This window comes from Ctenopharyngodon idella, chromosome 21 (genome assembly GCF_019924925.1).
Source record: "Ctenopharyngodon idella isolate HZGC_01 chromosome 21, HZGC01, whole genome shotgun sequence".
In the NCBI taxonomy this organism is placed as follows: domain Eukaryota; kingdom Metazoa; phylum Chordata; class Actinopteri; order Cypriniformes; family Xenocyprididae; genus Ctenopharyngodon; species Ctenopharyngodon idella.
The window spans coordinates 26391279-26413299 of record NC_067240.1 but is presented as its reverse complement, the minus strand read 5'-3'; the positions used below and the strand labels follow the sequence as shown (position 1 = coordinate 26413299).

The 22021-nt window shown below is 36.7% G+C and overlaps 2 protein-coding genes and 1 long non-coding RNA gene across 3 annotated transcripts in view; 1 reads left to right on the top strand and 2 right to left on the bottom strand.

The window, feature by feature from the left end:
- Window positions 1-22021, bottom strand: part of LOC127504122 (uncharacterized) — a 1137365-nt gene that overhangs the window by 718307 nt on the left and 397037 nt on the right. The gene's annotated exons all lie outside the window — the stretch shown is intronic.
- On the bottom strand, window positions 2051-3387 carry LOC127504106 (P2Y purinoceptor 14-like). The gene has a single exon (XM_051878540.1). The coding sequence runs from the start codon at window positions 3311-3313 to the stop codon at window positions 2324-2326; it is 990 nt and encodes a 329-aa protein (XP_051734500.1). The 5' UTR covers window positions 3314-3387; the 3' UTR covers window positions 2051-2323.
- Window positions 15503-18042, top strand: LOC127504108 (probable G-protein coupled receptor 34). Its single transcript, XM_051878543.1, has 2 exons — window positions 15503-15574; window positions 15702-18042. The coding sequence occupies exon 2, from the start codon at window positions 15781-15783 to the stop codon at window positions 16762-16764; it is 984 nt and encodes a 327-aa protein (XP_051734503.1). The 5' UTR covers window positions 15503-15574; window positions 15702-15780; the 3' UTR covers window positions 16765-18042.

Genomic DNA, 22021 nt, shown 5'->3' with positions numbered 1-22021 from the left:
CCGATACACTTGTACGGATTATTACAGAGTTTATTGCAACTACATTTAATCTCTCTCTCATCTCTCACTGAACAGCGCAGAGAGAATGTAGTTACATTGTAGTGAAGTTCAAGTGCAGATCAGCAGTCCTGACTGTTGTTTTGAGCAATACACTGATTTCATTAACACTGAGTATTAATTGATGTCCCTCAAAACAATGTTTTATTTTTTCTGCCAGCTAAATTTCTAAAGCAAAGTCACAGATCATTGTGCGACTCGAGTAGCCTAGTTAATTCGTGAATGAATCCGAGTCTTTGAACAAACCGGCTGAGTGATTCACCAGTCATACAGCCTTTTTAATACTGAATGAATCAGCGTTTCGAGCGAATCGATTAAATAAAATGACTCATTCATTAACACAGTGACTTGCTGCCACCTACTGGCGATATTTCATATTCGTTTCATCTTGTAATTTATTTCATATTTCTGTATTCAAAGCATTTTGTTTAAAACATAAAATTAATGTCATTGCATTATGTATTTGCTGTGTGAATGTATTTACGGACCTCTCTGAGCAGCATTAAATTATGTAAATACATCTAAAAGCAACTTCAGATGCTGCTATGCCTCTGCAGCGCAAGATGCCTTTGGTTGAAACAAATAGTATCAAACTCTAATTTTATTGACTAAATTTAAGATTTTAAATTTAAAGATGGCATAGGCCTATATTTAATAAAATATAGCTATTTAAAAAATCTAGGTAGCCTTATTTGACTAATTAATTGATGACGGTAATAGATGGCAATAAATAATAATAACAAAATATATATTCATCTCTGGCTTTATTGTTCAAAGTGTTCTTTCATAGTCTACCCTTAAACACGTAAATGAACGGCAAGAACGCATTAAAAGTTTCTGATTCTGTTCTGCTTTCAGTTAAAAAGGTGTCATTTAAGCGTCCCCTAAGTTAATAATTAATGATTTTTACAACGGAAGTGATTCAATCAAAAACTTTAGCTCGATAAACTTTATCTTAGAGCTGCTGTAAAGCCAAACCAAACTCTGTCTATTAATTTTCCTATTATCACTGTGAAGCTGCTTTGAAACAATCTGTATTGTAAGAACCGCTATATAAATGAAGATGACTTGACTTGACCCTTGAATCGATTCTGCTCTGCGCTTCACTAGCTTATGCATTCTTTCCAGGAGGCGCGCAGCCTCCGGCACACAGATTTTGAGAGTTGGTCAGCTAAATAAGTAGGCTAATAAGTGTGCCAAATAGTTTGGCTAGTTGTGAGAGCAGTTGCAACGTAAATTATTATTTAATACGATAGATTAGTATTTCACGGCACGCGAATTTATGTGTACACAGAAGAAAGCTATGTCTAGGCTCTGCCCTGGCACGGGTTGTGTCGAGCCATTTATTAGTCTGGCTGTTTGATGAGAGAGAGATTAAATGTAGTTGCAATAAACTCTGTAATAATCCGTACAAATGTATCGGATAGATACAGGTTACTATATTCTGTTGCGCTGAGCTGAGTTCTGGAGCTAAGAACTGATGACGCGGCTTGATCTTTGGTTGACCAATCAGCAGAAAGGGGCGTTTTATTCCCGCCCATGTATAGATCGAATATTCAAGCTGTTTATCCATTTTGGTTTTATTGTTTTTCCATTTGGCGGATTGGAACGAAGTGTGATTAAAACGAAAATAAAAATATATTTAAAAAAAACTTGAGATTTGTTTATTTATGCTCATGAGGAGGGTCGAATATGTGATAAATGAATGGTTTATTCATTTTTCCGTTTAGAAGACAAAAACGAGAAAACAAATTATCTGAAGGTACACGGACCCACATATTATAATCAGTTAAATAGTGGACAAAATGTTGGCTACATTTGGTGTCTATGTACGCGTTTTTATGGAAATTCACAGTTCTGATCAAAATGTGATATGACTGTTAAATTCTACAGTTTTTTCTCTGTAAAAAACATTTTTCCTAACTCTGAAAAAACATTATGAACGTTTTTTAAGGACATGTAAGGTTACTAATACATAACAATTACTTTTAATTAAAGGAAAATGCCTTTTTTTTTCAGTAACACATAGCCTATAATCAGTTGAACAACAGGTAAAATGTACATTTGGTGTCAATGTATGCATTTTTATGGAATTCCCCTGTTCCTATCAAAAAGTGATATTACTGTTAAATTCTACTGTTTTTTCTCTGTAAAAATACATTTATTTTTTTACAGTGTAACTAAATTAACTAAATATTTCAATTTGTTGAATCTACAAAATCTGATTCATGTAGTCGTCGAAAGTCACAAATGGAAAAGTCACACGTTAAGACTGAATTTCAGGAAGTGAGCGGTTTATGCTAATTCTCCTTCTGTTTAAAGCATGCATGTTTTTAAATTTGACCTGAATGGTACAGAGTATGGTTTTCCTGTACGCACTGGATAAGAAGTAATAGACAATTGGGTCCAGGCAACTATTTAGAGCAGACAGTAGCAAAGTACTCTCGTTTAAGATGTGCAACAGTTGTTGGCTATGAAGATCCCCGATCACATTCATCTGAGCCAGAACGTATGGGATCCGTATCACATGGTAAGGCAAGAAACACAAAGTAAAAATGGACGGTACCAAGAAAGTCTTTATAATGACCCTCTTTTTGCGACTCTGTGCCTTAGGGTCACCATTACCCATGGACATAGCCCTGAGTTTATTAGTGATCTTCACATAAAAACAAAGAAAGGCCACATAAAAAACAATGAAGAGCACCATTGTTGTCAGGTTAATGGTCCCATCGACAGTCCCCTTGCTGTGGAAGTGGAAGCAAACTTTGTCGCACGGATGTTTCAGACTGTTGTTTGTCAAAAAGGGGATCATTCCTGAAATGAGGACTACCCAGACGATGTAGCTTGCCATGTGGCTCCACTTGGTCTTTTGGATGCTGAAGACCCAAACAGGCTTGATGATTTTTAAGTAGCGATCCAGACTGATGAGGCTGAGGAACAGCATGCTGGAATACATGTTCAAGTAGAAGAAGATGCCCACCACCTTGCACAAGTAGAAAGGACCTACTTTGTTGCGGTAGTAAACCCGGACAGGCAAACACAGGACCAGCATAGTGTCTGCCAGGGTAAGGTGTCGCATGTATACGGCCATGGAAGAGTCTGTATGCTGCCGAAGAAAAAATATGTAAAGGGTGACGGTGTTGCAGAGCAAACCGATGCAAAAGATGAAAATGTAGCCAATGGGCAAGAAGAGTGAAAGTATGCCATCATGAATCTTGCAGGACTCGTTCGTGGTTAAATTGCCTTCCTGCAGCATTGTGAAAGCCAAAATATTGGTGTACACTTGCCGTCCACTGCTCCTCAAAAATCTTGACACATAGAGATTTTTGGTGGTCCTACTGGAGCATAGGGGGAAAGGGTCAAAGAATTGTCTGTATTTTGACAGGATCTTACTCGATCTTTCCTACAACTTGTTGATTTGCTATTGGACAAATGCAAAGATACCAAGAAAAGAATAGCGTTCTTACCTGTGTGAGTGGTTTGCTTGCTGTTCTGTGAGTGACTAAACATATGTCTGTTCAGAAACTACACCACCTATGCAGGAAATTCTGCCTGTATGTGACGTCGGGCCTAGTTGCTGTGGTTGGCAATGCTGTTACCCCACAGATATACAGATATGTCACAGTGCTAGACAAACCATGTTTCATTACCTTGTTTTTACCCCAACACTATGCACAGTTGAGGAATATACACTTTAGAGTTCTTTGGCTTGTAACAAGAACCTTAACAAAAACATTTCCTCATAAAAGTTTTTTAGTGGAAAAGTTTGTGCAGTATGAAAACTATTACGCCTATGGAGAGTCCCTGTAAACAACATATTCAAGTGTGTGTGTGTGTGTGTGTGTGTGTGTATATGTTTGGCTATACACCGTGTGCAGAATTATTAGGAAAGATGATTTTCTGATCTTTTTTTTTTTTCCAAGCACATTTTACCAATTTCAAATCACATCAATCTTAATAACTACTATTATGTTTGTATTTAATCATTTATAAATGATATATAATTGTTAAGGAAGGCTGGAAGTGAAAATGAATTATATTCAGGTGTGCATAAGTATTAGGCAGATGTTCTTTTAGATAAAATGAGCCAAAAAAGAGATTTAACTCAGACTGAAATGTAAAAAATTATTAAATGCCCTTGAGAAGAATGCAATACTAATGCAATACTAGAAATTGTAAAGTTAAAGCATGACCATTGGACAGCAAAATTCTCACTGGGTCAGCAGGGTCAAACAAAAACAGGTGGAGAAGAAAAGACATGTTAACTACAAAAGAATTAAGAAATAAGGTGAAGAATTACGTGTGAAACCATCAGGAACCCTTTAGTCTCCAGCACCACAATTTTCCAGAACTGTAACCTACCTGGAGTCTCCAGAAGTGCAAGCAGTGTGAGAATCTCAGAGACTTAGGTTAGGTAAAGAATCCTAAAAAATGACCCCCACTTAATAAGACTGTTTTTTTTTTTTTATAGACTTTATAGACAGACAGATTGAGAGTGACTCTTGAAGGACCAGCACTGCATCCTCTTGTACCACTGTTCGAAGAATTTGTACTGATGTACCGTTTGTACATCAAACATTCTGTACATTGCATTCTGTACTGTGCAAGACGACCAGCAGATGGCGCCATAAACAATGAATTATGATACTTTGTGATACACTCTCTTTGACTAAAAAAAAAAAAAAAAAAAAAAAAAAACTCTTTGTCATGGTTCAAAGATTATTTATTTATTGATCCGGCCATTCTGGACCATATTGTTATATTATATTATATTATATTCAAGCTTCAGAAAAGGGCATAAGCACACCATAAATGTATCATAAAAGTGGTCTATACAAGCTATACATTTGCATGAAAAAGTATGGGAACCACTTGCAGAATCTGTGAAAATGTAGAAATGTAGAATTGGTTTCTACACCAATGTAGAAAATAGTAAATGTGACAACAAGTGACTGATTTTAGCCACAGATTCAGTGTCAATCTATAATTTGCGGGATTTTAGATTCTAGAGACCATTTGATTGGACAGAAAATCTTATGAGAAGCTGAAGTGCAGAGTGATGTCATCAAAATCATTGATCCATATTGGCGGAAGTGAGGGTGATTTCACGCCTGCCTCATTTAGTTTGGTTGAATCGTACTAGAGTTCCCCCTTGGTGCGGTTCGTTTGGGCAGGTGTGAATGCAGCAACTGCACTGGGGTGTGCAACAAAAGCGGACCAAAAAAGCGGACCAAAGCCACTGTCTGTAAACACAACCCGCCGTGCCATCTGCAGATGCCAACTAAAGCTCTATCATGTAAAAAGGAAGCCATATGTGAACACGGTCCAGAAGCGCCGTCGTGTCCTGTGGGCCAAGGCTCATTTAAAATGGACTGTTTCAAAGCGGAAAAATGTTCTATGGTCAGACGAGTCCAAATTTGACATTATTTTTGGAAATCACGGACGCCGTGTCCTCCGGGCTAAAGAGGAGGGAGACCTTCCAGTGTGTTATCAGAGATCAATTCAAAAGCCAGCATCTCTGATGGTATGGGGGTGCATAAGTGCATATGGTATGGGCATCTTGCATGTTTTGGAAGGCACTATGAATGCTGAAAGGTATATAAAGGTTTTAGAGCAACATATGCTCCCCTCCAGATGACGTTTATTTCAGGGAAGGCCTTGTGTATTTCAGCAGGACAATGCAAAACCACATACTGCAGCTATTACAACAGCATGGCTTAGTCGTATGAAGAGTCCGGGTGCTGAATTGGCCTGCCTGCATTCCAGATCTTTCAACTATAGAGAAAAATATGTCAAAGACGACCACGAACTCTCCAGCAGCTGGAAACCCATATCAGGCAAGAATGCCCAGACATCTTCAAACTGTTTTGAAAAGAAGAGGAGATAATACACCATGGTAAATATGCTCCCGTCCCAACTATTTTGAGACCTGTAGCAGGCCTTTCTGTTTATTTTCTAACATGCATTTCTAATTACAGATAAGTTTTGTACTTATCTGTAATTAGAAATGCATATTAGAAAATAAACAGATTAAATTGTAAAAAGGGATGCTTATAAGAGAGCACACATCTGAAACTAAGGACTGTGAAGAGTTTCGATTATATTACCCACCAGGTACATTGTTTTCAGCGTACTGTCATTCTTAAAAGGTAAACAAATCATGAATCATCAGTTGCCTGCCTTTTTTGTTGTTGTTGTTGTTTTTCAGATCAGCTGCTATAAAAGACAAACTGAAATCTGAGTGCAGAGACAAGCGAAGAAAATGTGTTTGATCAAGCTTGATCAGGATATAGTCAAAAGGTAAATTGAGAAGTCAGCAAAGTTCTGATCAATGCAAATTATAATGCGTACTGTATATTCAATCATGGATGCAAAACTGTTATTCATTAGTTAATTTTATATAAATTCTTTTTTCCCTTTCACAGATCCTGCAAAGCCGCCCTCAAATACTACAGTGTCTGAATTGTTGTATCCAGTTGTGACCCTCCACTTGAAGATGAAGATGTGACATTTAAACTCTTCTGTTTCTTTGTTTGGTTTAGGCATTTGCATGCTTACATTTGTAAAAAAAAAAAAAAAAAAAAAAAAAAAAAAATGCACTATTCACTTCTGCACTTTGTTTTTCAGGCACTTTTATTCCAGAAAATTGTAATGCAGGTATAACTGAAATGATTTTTTTTCATTTATTTGAATGTATTTTGGTCAAAATATTAAATGCTGCTGTACTTTTTTTTTTTTTTTTTTTTTTTATGTACTGTAAGAATATTTGTAATGTACACAACAATATATAGTGCATTAAAGTTTGGTAAATTTCAAAGTGTATGTGTGCATGTATATATACTGAAAAACAGCTTTATAATAAAAGTAGTGTGATGCTAATGCATTTTTAATTATCTGAAATTGTTTTGGAAATGTACGTAACGCAAATTAAACCGAAGCTTCAAATATACTCTAAATGTAATTCAAGAAGTATTAAAAGTACATTTTAAACGTATTTAAAGAATACACTTCAATTGCACTAAATGTACTAAAAATGGGCCCATTTAACACAATTTCAATGTATTTAATATATTGCAAATAGCTTAAAATTGAACTTAATTGCATCTTGAAATACACTTATTATACTTAAAGTTGTTTCAAAATAATACATTTAATATGCACTTAGTTTTAATGATTTTGTTTAATTTGGTTATTTTTACTTTAGTAATATTCTTTTTTGGTGGACTCAAATGAAATAAGTTCAAGTGAACAATATGCTCATATAGTTATAAATGTTAGTTTATGAATTTAAATGGAAGTCCGCCAATTTAAGGCAGTCGATTTCTGCAAATGAAATTAGTTGACTTGAGTTTTAATTGAGTCCATGGTATTTTTACAGCAACATACTGTAATGTAGATTACGGTAAAGAACTGTAAAATTAACAGTAAATTATTGGCAACTTTTTTGCCAGTATTTTACTGTAAATTCACAGGACAATTTTTTACAGTGTATAGTATAATTTTAATATATTAAGTGTGTCCAAAAAAGCACAATTTAAATATATTTTCTTTTCACCTGGGTTAGTTCACCCAAAAATGAAATTTCTGACATTAAGTACTCACCCTCATGTTGTTCCAAACCCGCAAGACCTTCGTTCATCTTTGAAACACAAATTAAGATATTTTTGATGAAATCTGAGAGCTCTCTGACTCCTCCATAGAAAGCAACGAAATTACCACATTCAAGGTCCAGAAAAGTAGTAAAGACATCATTAAAATAGTCAATGTGACTGAAGTGGTTCAACCTTAATTTACATTTATTCATTTTGACCAAAAACTTTTACGTTTTGAAATTTTAAATTTTTTTGCTTCATCGGATTTGGATGAAACTTGGTGACTTTTCTCACATTAGCTATGTGAACACACAAAAAAAATCAAGGACATGATTCGGATATGTTAAAGGGTCGTAAAAAAAAATTGTCACACTTGGCTCCTTCGCGGTCAAAAATGACCGCCATAGGAAATGAATGGGAAATACAAAAAAATACTAAAACTCTTTTTAGAAACTTTTGGTGGTACAAACTACAAATCAGCCACTGTGCAGAAAAAGAAAAAGTGCACAGCAGTGACACTCTAAAATGCCAAGAGTGCAAAATAGACAAATCCACCCAACCACTATCTTCCCCTACACACATACTGTATATATGAACTAGCATGACTATAACACAGAGCAAGTTTTTGCAAAAGTGTGAAATAAAAACAATAATATAGCCACAAAGAAGTAGAAAAACATACAGCAAGGAAGATGTTACACTCTAAAACATTGAGAGTACAAAACAGACACACTCACTCAAACACACACTCACTTACACACATGCAGAGACACACACACAAAACACACTATTACACACACACACAAAAGAACTGGTGTGGCTGAAACAATATGGTAAAATTGACCCAAAAGACTCAAACAAGAGGTTGAAATCAGTTCAGACCCAGATTTATTATGCTATGATAAAACACCTGTTAATTTTTGTTACATTTTTATTGAATTTTGCTGTTATGTGTAACAAAATCTCCACCTCTGTGTTCAGGTTTGACTGTAGTAAAATGAATGCAAAAACTGACACTTCAAATTAATATTTCAAACAAAAAAAAAATCTAAAGCTTGACAAAAAGTAGTCTTTGAGATGTCTAAGTATAAATCAAAATCCACAACTCAATAAAAATAAGTATTTATGTCTAAAAGCCAATTGGATTAATTACAGAATCTATTAATTAAAAGTTGTGGTTTACTACTATTTTTCATGATTTATTCTACAAAATAATTTCTCTTAGCCGTCTTTACAGCATTCTGATAGTTGGCTAGAAACTTACTTAGCATGACAAAGGACACCTGTAATTTGTCTTTCTTCCATTTACATTCAAATCTCCTATAGGTTTGCCTCAACCCCCGAGTCATGTCATTCAGCCAGGGCTCAGGTCTGGATTTGACATTTTTGACCCGCAATGGAGTCTAAAAGGGGTAAACATATAGAGTGTAACTTTTAGAGTGAGAAAATCTAAATCCATATTAAAGGAAAGACTCTTGACTATAAACAAGCATTATCAACTTAAAAAATACGTTTTTGAACTGCTCAGTAGCACCAGTATTTAAAATCCGATAAGGTCAACTTTGAAATCTGGGTCCTTTAAAAACAATTGGCTTATGGTCGGAGAAGACTTGGTCTAGCGATTCAACATCAGTCGAGCTACTATCTACTATATAACTACTATTTTTTCACCACCCTGAGGACTACTAAGAACTACTATATGCAGGTTCATAATTAATGTGAATAATGCATAATGTATAATTAATTCTAAAGTGAATATCATGGTAACCTACTGTCATGATGTGGCTGCACTGAAGTGCACAATGAAGGGAATTCAGGAACAAAAATAAGTCTTTAATCCATAAGTCAACAACAACAACAACAACAACAACAAAAATGAGATCGCTGGAGTTACAGAAAACATAACCATGGTAAACTTAGACATAAACATTGACGATAACAGACCAAGAACTAAAGAAAAACTAGGGGCTTAAATACATGGGAAGTAATTAGCGTGAAACAGAACAGGTTTGGGTGGAACTGATGTCCTGGAGGCCGAGGTGGAGCTGCAGTGATGAGCTTCCGAGTTGGAGCCAGGGTGGCAGAGGACCGAGGTGTAGCTGGAAGGTGAACTGAGTGGTACCAGTGGAAAAATTTGAGCTGGACAAGACCGGCAGGGATGGGAGATTAGGGTAAGCATCCTCTTCTAAATCATAAAAATAGCTTGGAGAGGCCAGCTGCAGAGTGTGGGCAGGGTTTTCCTCCATACCCTCGAACTCCACTAATAGACTCACGGTGTTGCTGGCTCATGCACCTGGTCAGACTCACAGTGTGGCTCAGTCCATTTCTCCACTGCCGCTGGCTTGTGCATCGCAGCTTGCTCAAGCTCTCTGTCTGCGGTGTGCTAAGGCATCCTCTTTATGCAGCGAGGTGATTGATGGCTGGACTCGGGATGCTGGTAAAGTCCTCCTCAGCGGGGCAGCACCTATTCCACATGTACGACGAAATCCTCTTTGGGATCGTTCACTGGAAGTAGGTGGTAGGTCAGGATAGTGAGTTCAGCACGCCAGATCTAAAAAGTGCCTAGTATGGTCCTCCAGTGAACGGTCCTTCTGCTCCAGGCAGAACGACGCTCTGTCAAAAAAAGGCCACTGGTCTCCTTTCCTGTGTACCACAGTGTAAGTTTTTTTTTTTTTTTTGCTAACCTTAAAGCGGCTTTGGTTTAGAATGCAATGAACAATTCAGTCATCTAGCTCAGGCGACAGCCTAATGAATACCCATGTCTCTGTAAAAGAGGTAAGGAGAAATTTGGTGGTAAACGCTTGCGCAAGTGAGCGCTGCAACCACACTGTTAGCTTTTTCTTTTCTTTTTTTTTTTTTTTAAACAGCAAACACAAACTACACAAAAGAGGCAGCCTGTCTTGCACACTCAGTGTCCAAATTTGCTCACTCATTTTCATTCCTTCAAGTAGACTATGTAGAGAAGAATGAATGAGGGTCGGGTAAGATGGGGAAAGATGGCCCCCGGAGTAAGTTGAACAATAAATGGAACAAAATCTCCTCTCAACACATTTAATGAATCTTCTTAATTGTGTAATTTTATCTGAATATCAACATTTGTTTTCATTTTCCTCAAGCCCAGTAAAAGAAATGATCTGTACATGAAACCCCTTCCAAGAAACATCTGTAGATGAAACAAACAAACAAACAAATATACAAAAATATCTCAATTTGAGATGTTCTACTTTAGTATATTTATTTTAGATTGAATGAATAATTAATATTTATTTAATCAATCTAATGGTTTGCTCTATACTGTATGTGGATATTTGAATTTGAAAATATTCAGAGTAGAAAATGAAATTCCTAGGTAATGTGTAACACTACATTTGATGTGTATTACCAGAATGACTCTCTTAGTTCTGATTGTGTCGTATATGACACTGGGGGAGTTTTTGCAGCGTGGGTTGGAAAGGTTTCGGTGACCTGTTCATCATTTTCTAGCACTGAGCAGCAGATTTAACAGTTAGAAAGTTCAAGGTTTCTTATAGCTGCATTTGTGGTTTGACTGGCATGCATTGATACAGGCTCTTTTGTCACTTCCTGTGTGGGTAATGATAGCAGTCATGGGCTTGTGCAGCTGTGCAGTAAATGTATGCGAAGTGAGTTGTTTCTCATGGTTTATAAAGAAATTAAAAATCTGGATAGGAAAGAAATAATCCAAAAATAAGTAGCATTATAGTACATCATGAACACTATAAACAAAGTTTTTACTTTTACAGAATGTGAATGGCACAATCCAGGTCAAACCACTTCAGCCACACAAGGTTTTTCATATCAGTTTGCTATTTGACATGTTCATGACTTCTTAGGTGAGGAATTTATCACATAGTTGTCTCGACCCTATCTTATGAATAATCATATACAAATGATAGTTCAGCTTGACATCACTTGAGTTGTTTTGAGAGGGTAAGGAGAAAAAAAAAAAAAAAATCTGTGATTTGTTAATTCTCTTGAACCTTTATTTAACTGACAAGAGTAAAAAGAAAATATATTTTCACTGACCAAATAAATTGTATTTTGTAAATATAAACATATTTTGATTTTGATGGCTGCAAAACTCTGCAAAAAAGTTGGGTCAGAGGCAAAATAAATGTGAAAAGATTATAACAAGTAATCAAGTAAAGCTTTATTTATATACCACTGTTCAGAACAGTGTTTACAAAGTGCTTTACAGAAGAGAAATACACAGGGGGAAAAAATGCATACGCATTTAGAAATAAGATAGTAAAATGACTAAAATCACATAATAGAAATAAAATAATAAAATACGACAATAAAATAAATCAAGGAAAGGGCCTAGTGAACAAATGTGTTTTGAGATACTTTTTAAAAGTGCACAGTGAGTCGATTGCTCGTAGGTTGTCATGTAAAGAGTTCCATAGCTTGGGACCGAAATGACTAAAGGTTGACTCACCAATTTTTAGCCGTGTTTTTGGCACAACAAATTGCTATTTAAAGTTCGGAATGATCTTGCTGGAGTATATTTATTCAACAAATTAGAAAAGTATATTGGGGCAGTACCATGAAGACATTTAAAAACTAATAAGAGGATCTTGAATTCAATTATGAATGGAACAGGCAGCCAGTGAAGGGACCTGAGTGTAATTTTAGAATTAGCATTCATGCAGCTGCATTCTGAACTCATTCTAAGTGTTTAATAGAGCTCTTTGGTAACCCAGCAAAAACAAGTTTCTCATTGTCAGAAGGGGAGAGAATGTCACATACTTTGGAGATGTTTCTGAGGTGATAATATGCTGTTTTAGAAACAGTGCTAATATGTATTTTAGCATTGTTTCAGTCTTCAAAAGCAAAGATGGGTCATGGCTCAACACTTTGTGTCAAGAGTATTTTGGAAGTACTTTGGAAAACATCTGTAACCTTGTAACTTTGGTTCCCTGAGTAGGGAACAAGAAGTTGCGTCAGCTGACACAATGGGAACACCCTCAAGGTGTAGCGATTGTCTGTCAAGCTAATTTATTGTCTGATGGCGCATTGCACTACCCCATGAGGAATACGTCACGTATGCCTCAAAAGGACATGCTCGCGCCTTCTCACTTCATATTTCCAATGAACTAAGCAAGCAAATGAGGAGAATGGCAAGATATGCAGTGTCTCATACGTAGGTTAATACTCAAGGTTACATGTGTAACAGAGACATTCCCTTTCATAGGTTCACTCAACTCAGCATCAGCTGGTGCTATGGGAACAATATTCCACAATGCCATACGAATACATTTGTGGGTTTATCTGGGAAGACCAAGGATAAACATCCTGCTCAAGCAGACAAAACCTGGGAGCCAGGTGTCATCCCCACATCCAGACCATAAAACTTGAATAAAGTTTGTTGAAAGGACTAGCCTGCCACAACACAAATATCCTCCAAGCAAGCACCCTTAAACAGAGCCTGAAAAGAAGCCACTCCCGTGGTAGAATGAGCATGAACACCCAGAGGCAATGCTAAGCCACTCGCCTCGTAGGCTGCAGAAATAGCATTAGTCACCCAATGGAACTTCTTCTGCTTAATGATAGTCACTCCTCTGTTTCCTCTGTTTAGGCTCACGGTTTCGGTACGGTTCTGTATGTGCTATGTTCAGGGAAAAAAGGACTACTGTGAAATAAAAATAAATAAATAAGAACAAATAATAAAACTAATAAGCAACAGCACAAATCAATACAACAAAGCAAAGATTCAAATAAAATAAACCGTGCTTTTCAGGTATCTAACAGTAGATTTCAGGTACAGAAAATGAATAAAATAATCAAATATAAAATATCTCTGCATGTTATCATGAGTACCTTCTCAAGATAATCCTCTGTATTCAACACCACTGTACATCTTCCCTTATCCGCTGAAAGGATTGTGATGTTCTGATCCTTGTTCAAAGAAGTTAAAGTGTATTTCTACTCTTTACTAAAATTAGGAGGTGGTGGCTTAGCAATAGACAGAGTTAAATTTTTGTGCGAAGCTGTTCGGCCTCCACTTTTGAAATGTTGTTACTCCGAATATCAGATTCTTTATGTTTGAGACATTATCTGTAGTACGCCTATAATGCTGTTTTCGATACAATGCCACGGCGCTGTATGGAGAGATCAGTGTGCTCCACCTTGTAAGTGGCAAGGAATACTATCAACTCTGGCAAGCATACTATGTGGTTAACCATGTGAAACAGGTGTATATTTGCCAGAGTTACTTCCTATGTTTGTACAACTGAGGATGGTGTTTGGATGAGCATAGAATCTGGCAGCAAGTTTTGGATGATCATTTTTAGTCCATCTCTGCAAGACAGAGTTTTCAGGATAGAAAAATGAATTCCCAAAACTTGCTGCCAGATACTGGAAGATAAATGTGGTACAAGAGGATGTGGTGCTGGTTCTTTAAGAGTCACTCTCAATCTGTCTGTCTATAAAGCCTATAAAAAAAATCATTCTTCATGTATTTTGCAACACTTCAGGATGTGATTTTCATTAAGTAGGGGTAGTTTTTTTTAGGATTCTTTGCCTAACCTAAGTCTCTGAGATTCTGATATCGCTTGCACTTCTGGAGACTCCAGGTAGGTTACAGTTCTGGAAAATGGTGGTGCTGGAGACTAAAGGGTTCCTGGTGGTTTCACAGTTAATGCTTTAACTTATTTCTTAATTATTTTGCAGTTAACTTGTGTCTTTTCTTCTATGCCTGTTTTTGTTTAACCCTGCTGACCCAATGAGAATTTTGCTGTCCAATGGTCATGCTTTAACTTTGCAATTTCTAGTATTGCATTAGTATTGCATTCTTCTCAAGGGCATTTATTAATTTTTGACATTTCAGTCTGAGTTAACTCTCTGTTTTGGCTCATTTTGTCTGTAAAAGTAAATCTGCCTAATACTTATGCACACCTGAATATAAGGCGTTTTCACTTCCAGCCTTCCTTAACAATTATATATCATTTATAAATGAATAAATACAAACATAATAGTAGTTATTAAGATTGATGTGGTTTGGAATTGATAAAATGTGCTTGGAAAAAAAAAAAAAAAATGATCAGAAAATCAAACTTGACTGATAATTCTGCACACGTTGTATAGCCAAACCTATACATCACAGAAAACTTTTGGCATTTTATGAATTTCAAAAAACACAGTTTGGTATTTTTTTAAGTCGTTTGGTTTATGTTGTAATACCCATGTCATTATACACATTTGTGTCCTCATAAACCATACATGTACATAAACACACACAATTTTTTTTGTGAATTGTGGGAACATTCCATAGGCGTAATGGTTTTTATACTGTACAAACCGTATTTTCTAGATATAGTATAGTCTAAATGGTAGACATTTGTCCAGTGGTAGACATGAATGACAGGGAAAATAAAACTAGAAATAAATCCTATAAACTTGTATTGAAGGAGGGAACCAAGTGAGAACAGAATATCAAAGAAACGTTTGCTTCTACTTCTGCCAGTAAACAACAACCCTGAAAACTCACATCACACATATTTTCTTCATAAATTGTAAAAATCTAGTTTATACTGCAGTTATCTAACAAAAGAGGGTTCAATCTTTAGTTTAATCTTATTAAATCTACTAAAAAAAACTTATATGATGAAATGTAAGGTTGTTACAAGACAAAGAACTCTAAAATGCATATTCCTCAACTGTGCACAGTGCTGGGGTAAAAACAAGGTAATGGTCATTACCTGTGCTCTGAGAGTGGAAGTGAGTTTTGCTTTTCTAGAAACATGGTTTATCTAGCACTGACATATCTGCTGGGGTTAATAGCATCGTCAACCACAGCAACCAGGTCTGACGTCACATACGGGCAGAATTTCCTGCATAGGTGCTGTAGATTCTGAACAGACATGCACTTAGTCACTCGCTCAAGAGCAAGCAAACCACTCACACAGGTAAGAGCGTTATTCTTTTCTTGGAATCGTTTTTTTCCAATAGCAATTCAACAATTGAAGGAAAGATCAACGAAAACCTGTCAAAATACAGACTATTCTTTGACCTTATCCCCCTATGCTCCATTAGGACCACCAAATATCTCTGTGTGTCAAGATTTTTGAGGAGCAGTGGACGGCAAGTGTACACCAATATTTTGGCTGTCACAATGCTGCAGGAAGGCAATTTAACCACGAACGAGTCCTGCAAGATTCATGATGGCATACTTTCACCCTTCTTGCCCATTGGCTACATTTTCATCTTTTGCATCGGTCTGCTCTGCAACACCGTCACCCTTTACATATTTTTCCTTCGGCGGCATACAGACTCTTCCATGGCCGTATACATGCGACACCTCGCCTTGGCAGACACTATGCTGGTCCTGTGTTTGCCTGTCCGGGTTTACTACCACAACAAAGTAGGTCCTTTCTACTTGTGCAAGGTGGTGGGCATCTTCTTCTACTTGAACATGTATTCCAGCATCCTGTTCCTCAGCCTCATCAGTCTGGATCGCTACTTGAAAATCATCAAGCCTGTTTGGGTCTTCAGCATCCAAAAGACCAAGTGGAGCCACATGGCAAGCTACATCGTCTGGGTAGTCCTCATTTCAGGAATGATCCCCTTTTTGACAAACAACAGTCTGAAACATCCGTGCGACGAAGTTTGCTTCCACTTCCACAGCAAGGGGACTGTCGGTGGGACCATTAACCTGACAACGGTGGTGCTCTTCCTTGTTTTTTATGTGGCCTTTCTTTGTTTTTATGTGAAGATCACTAATAAACTCAGGGCTATGTCCATGGGTAATGGTGACCCTAAGGCACAGAGTCGCAAAAAGAGGGTCATTATAAAGACTTTCTTGGTACCGTCCATATTTACTTTGTGTTTCTTGCCTTACCATGCGATACGAATCCCATACGTTCTGGCTCAGATGAATGTGATCGGGGATCTTCATAGCCAACAACTGTTGCACATCTTAAATGAAACTACTTTGCTACTGTCTGCTTTAAATAGTTGCCTGGACCCAATTGTCTATTACTTCTTATCCAGTGCATACAGGAAAACCATACTCTGTGCCATTCAGGGCAAGTTTAAAAACATGTATGCTTTAAACAGAAGGAGAATCAGCATAAACCGCTCGCTCACTGAAATTTAGCCTTAAAGGATGACTTTTCCATTTGTGACTTTTGATGACTACATGAATCAAATTTTGTAGGTTCAACAAATTTAAATATTAAGTTTTAAATTACGTACATTATTGGTTGACAGTTTGGGCACACATGACTGAATTTCTGAGTTTCATATGATCCAAAAAACATTGTCTGCAACAAAATTGTAGTAATAAAAAATGAGCAGGTGTGTCTAAAGCTCTGATTGGTAGTGTAAGTGTATTTAAGCATGTCTTGTGTTTCTGTAAATACTGAATATGTAGATGTAGCATTTGCACTAGAGCAGTGGTTCTCAAACGGCTTTACTTTGACCCAGATTTTGTGGTGGTCCCAAAAACAAAAACAAAATGGTTTTTCTAAAATTAAACATGGATTTATGTATGAAACTGCACAGGCCCAACAACATATGCAGTAATTAACAATATATAGGAAAATTAGTGTTTTTCTATTATTATTATTACTTATTTCTAAATGTGTTATTTCAATGCTTTTATGTTTTCGGCAGCCACAAAAAACATCCTCATTGTTTATCCTCATTGCAAGTGAACTTGTAGTGGGTCATATTTTTGTTCATTTATCATATTTTCAGTTTTTGAGGATGTCACGCATCATGTCCATGTTGGCATTGTATTATCTGACTAGATTCTACCAATTAACTTATTAATCTAACGTTATTTTGGATGCACAGCTGTTGACTTCAACAACAAAATAGGGGACGCATTATCAGTTAAGCACAACTGAGCTTGCTTGAGTACTCTGACTGTTTATTTGTGAATAGACTTTTTATATTTCCTTTATTAATTTATTTTACTGAGAGCATGACCTTTATTTGTGCAAGTTAAAAAAAAAAAAACCTTTGCAAATGTTATGGTTTTCCCTCATGACAAAGATCCCATGTGGTTGACATGAGTACTGTTGTGTTATGAGTGTCACCATGCTTGTGGTGATAAATGTATGTGTTAACCACAAACTTTACATCTAAACATGAAAGCAATGTAGGGAAATATTAAATGTTGATTAAAGTATATTTGCACTTTTTATTTAAACAATTGATTTGACTTTGTTGATTAAGAAATTAGCCTGCATACTGCATTAGTAACCTAACAAATACTATGAAATGGTGCATTTTTTTGTGTTATAAAATGCATTACTGTGTATGTATTTGCACAATTTGTAATCTGGCTAAAGCCATTATTAATGTAAATGTAATAAATATTGTATTGTTCACGAGAATGAAAATGAAAATAAATGCGATTTAAATAAAACATCTCGCTGTGCGTCAGTGCATTGTTCGCTGCAGAAAATTCTGTAGCTCTCAGCTGATCTCTTAGAATGATAGGTTTAGTGAGCTTGATATGATGCTCAAAGCTGCTGTGTGAGTTTAAAATTGTCATTTGTTTCTGATCAACAGATTTGTAAATGGTGATGATGAGCTGATGAGAAAGTTTTTTTTTTCTTTTTCTGCAACGTGTGGGTGACTTGCAGGATCCTGTTTGTGACTTGAGTTTCGAGTTCAGATAATTTTCCACTTAAAGGGTTAGTTCACCCAAAAATAAAATTTCTGACATTAATTACTCACCCTCATGTCATTCCACATCAGTAAGACCTTTGTTCATCTTCAGAACACAAATGAAGATATTTTTGATGAAATCCAAAAGATTAGGGTTTTTTATCCCCCATAGAAAACACCATAATTACCACATTCAAGGTCCAGAAAAGTAGTAAAAACAGCGATAAAATCAGTGATAAAACAGTCAACGTGACTACAGTGGTTCAACCTTAATGTTAAGAAGTGACGAGAATACTTTTTGTGCGCAAAAACAAAACAAAAATAACAACCTTACTCAACAAATTTGTCTCTTCCGTCATTCTCCTACGCTGTTTACGTTGTACAGACAGTGCAGAGCTTCCGTGTTCTACGTAAGAATGGCGGCTCAGTATTGCCCGATGCCGTTCACGTGAACAGACCCGACACATACGTGTGATGATGATGCAGGAGCCGGCCAATAATGAGTTGCCGTTCTGACATAGTACACGGAAGCTCTGCACTGCAAACTGCAAAGTAAACTGCATAGGAGACTGACAGGGTAGAGAGGAAAATGTTGAATAAAGTCGTAATTTTTGTTTTGTTTTTGCGCACAAAAAGTATTCTTGTCGCTTCATAACATTAAAGGTCTTGGAGAAGGTTGCTTTGAATCAAACAGACCTTTTTGATTCAAATGAAATTCTTGAAATCTTTCAGTCAGTTTTAGGGCATACCATACTGAGTTGGCTTTAATGAGAGCTTTAAATTACTTACTGACTGCGGTCAACTCAGGGGCCTCAGCAGTACTTGTTTTATTGGACCTTAGCACAGCGTTCAATACAATTGACCGTGAGACTACTTTTAAGACTTGAAAAGGTAGTGGGAATCCATGGTACAGCATTCATATGTTTTAAGTCCTTTCTTTCAAATAGAACCTTTTGAGTTAATGTTGGTCAATATTATTTACGATCAGTTTTGTTGTTTAGTGTGGTACCACAAGGGTCCATTCTTGGCCCAATTCTGTTTCCTTGGTATATGCTGCCCCTTTGGGTCAATGTTTCGCAAACATGGAATTTCTTTTCACTTTTATGCAGATGATATGCAGGTGTATTTCCCTTTGCAGAAGCATAACAAGAAGCAAGTAGAGTCTCTGTTGAATTGTATACATGAACTGTGGCCGGCTCTAGGCATGGGCAAGGGTGGGCTTAGCCCACCCAAACATCTGCCTTGCCCACCCAATCAGAATTTAGGATAGCGTTAATAATTTTTAAAATTATTATTATTATTATTTGTGGACTGAATCAAAACAATCTGAGGTGGGCTGTATGTTGAGAAGTTTGATGAAGGGTTGTAGAATACCCATCAATAATAATAATAAAAAAATAAGAAAATTGCAGTAGGCTATTTTTTCTTTTCTTAGCTGAATGTATACAGCGAGGCGCGTTACACTCACGCACTTCAGTGTGTGGTGGAAAAGCAGAGGCTGGCAATCACACGAGCCAAAAAAGGACGAAAAATGTGCATGCTATGAAGGTGAGAATTACGGGGGGTTGTAGCCTAAATTACTTGTAAATATTAATATATACATTTCTATAGCTCTGATTGATTTTAAAGTGCCATTTGGCCGCCGGCGCAAACTAAAATGGGTCTTATGATGAGCAGTTAAAATTTATTCAAGAACGTACATTGATTGCATGGACGGAGCAAGAATATAATGCATGTATTTAAAATGCATATGCATTGTTCATTTGAAACCTTGCCCTCTTTGGCTTGCTGTTAATGCTGTTAAACTGAATGTACGAGGCAACACTGAAGTAAGAATGCACTGTTTATCTTTGGACCAGTCACACAGAATGCGTTTTTGCGGTTAAAATCGCAGTCTGTCTAGCGCGTGTTTGCATTGAAAAACAATGTAAAGGGAGCGCAATGGAATGGCAAAATGCGTTCTGTGTGAACGGCCCCATTCTGCGTAATTAAAGTTGTGTTCATTTCTAAAATAGTAGGCTTCTGTCGCATTTACTTTCCAAATTGTCACTGGACAGTAGTGAAAATGGTAGCATTTTATTTGAAGTGTAAGATAAAAATTCCCATATCATGGAGAGGCATGTTATAAAATCTTCAGTATAAATATAGTTTAGAATAGGCCTATCTATCTACAGTGCTGGTCAGATATTATTTGCCCCCTTGTTAAATATGATCAAAGATGGCTGTAAAAAAAAATAAATCTGCATTGTTTATCCTTTAGATATTTTATTCAAAAAATTAGAAAAATCTAACCTTTCATTGAAGTAAAAGATTTGAAAGTGGGGGAAAAAAAAAAAATCACATTATGAAATAAATGTTTTTCTCCAAAACACGTTGGGCACAATTATTTGCCCCCTTTTATTAAATACTTCTTGCAACCTCCTTTTCCCAAGATAACAGCTCTGAGGCCGGTTTCACACCACACGCATCAGCGGAGCGTAAGTAGCGTGTATTTTTTTCGGCCCATGTTAACAGATGAGAGCATTCACACCGCATGCAGAGGCTGCGTAGCAGGAGCAGAGCAGAAGCAGCAGTGCCGCGATCGTTTCGGCGCTGGGTCTATTTTTGCTGCGCTGCTAACGCTCAATTAAAGTGAAAGTACACCTTTGATGAACAAAATAAATATTTCACACAAAAAGTGCTCAAAATGCACAAAATAAGCTTATCTAGTGTGTTTTAACCAGAATTGGAGTATGTCAGGAAAGAAATAAAAAAAAATTTTTTTACTCATTTAAACTTGTTTTTAATTATTCAGTTTGGGTTAAAGTATGGTGTATTATAAAAAACTAAAGTAAACTAGCCAGAAAATATGATATATAAACATTATTTTAGTTATTACACAGACAGCTATAGGCTCTAGAATACACAAATCAAACCCGAGTTTGCCGTCTTGTAAACATATGTACGCGGCAGATGATGTAAAACACAAAGCTTATCCCTGCTAACGCGACGCTCACGCACCGCTGACGTTTGTGGTGTGAAACCAGTGTGGGTGTTCTCTTGTAATGCCTGATGAATTTGGAGAACACCTGACAAGAGATCAGAGACCATTCCTCCACACAGAATCTCTCCAGATCCTTCAGATTCCCAGCTCCATGTTGGTGCTTCTTGATACTACTGGAACTTAAAATGGGACAGGTTCTATGGTCAGATGAAAAAAAAAAAAAAAAAAAGCTCTTTGGTAGCAAACACTTAAGATGGGTTTGGTGCACACAGGGATAAAAAGTACCCCATTTGTAAAATGAAATACACTGCTGTATCTTTAATGTTGTGGGCCTATTGTTTTTCTGGAGGTCCCGTACTTCTTGTTTAGATATATGGCATCATGGATTCTATCAAATACCAACAGATAAAAAATCAAAACCTGACAGCCTCTGCTATAAATCATATAATGGGCCATGTTCGGATCTTCCAACAGGGCAGTGATCCAAAAACAAACATCAAAACCAACACAAAAATGGGTCACTGAGCACAAAACCAAGCATCTGCAATGGCCATCCCAGTCCCCAGACCTGAACCCTATAAAACGAGTGGGGTGAACTGAAGACAAGAAGCACCGACATGGATCTGGGACTCTTTAGGATCTGGAGAGATTCTGTAGGAATGGTCTCATTATAGAAGAAGACTCAGAGCTGTTATCTTGGCAAAAGGAGGTTGTTTTATTAAATACAAAAAGTATTTAATAAAAGGGGACA

Coding starts and splice junctions, on each gene's coding strand:
- LOC127504106 (XM_051878540.1), bottom strand. CDS start 3,313: ATGCTGCAGGAAGGCAATTTAACCACGAACGAGTCCTGCAAGATTCAT.
- LOC127504108 (XM_051878543.1), top strand. CDS start 15,781: ATGCTGCAGGAAGGCAATTTAACCACGAACGAGTCCTGCAAGATTCAT.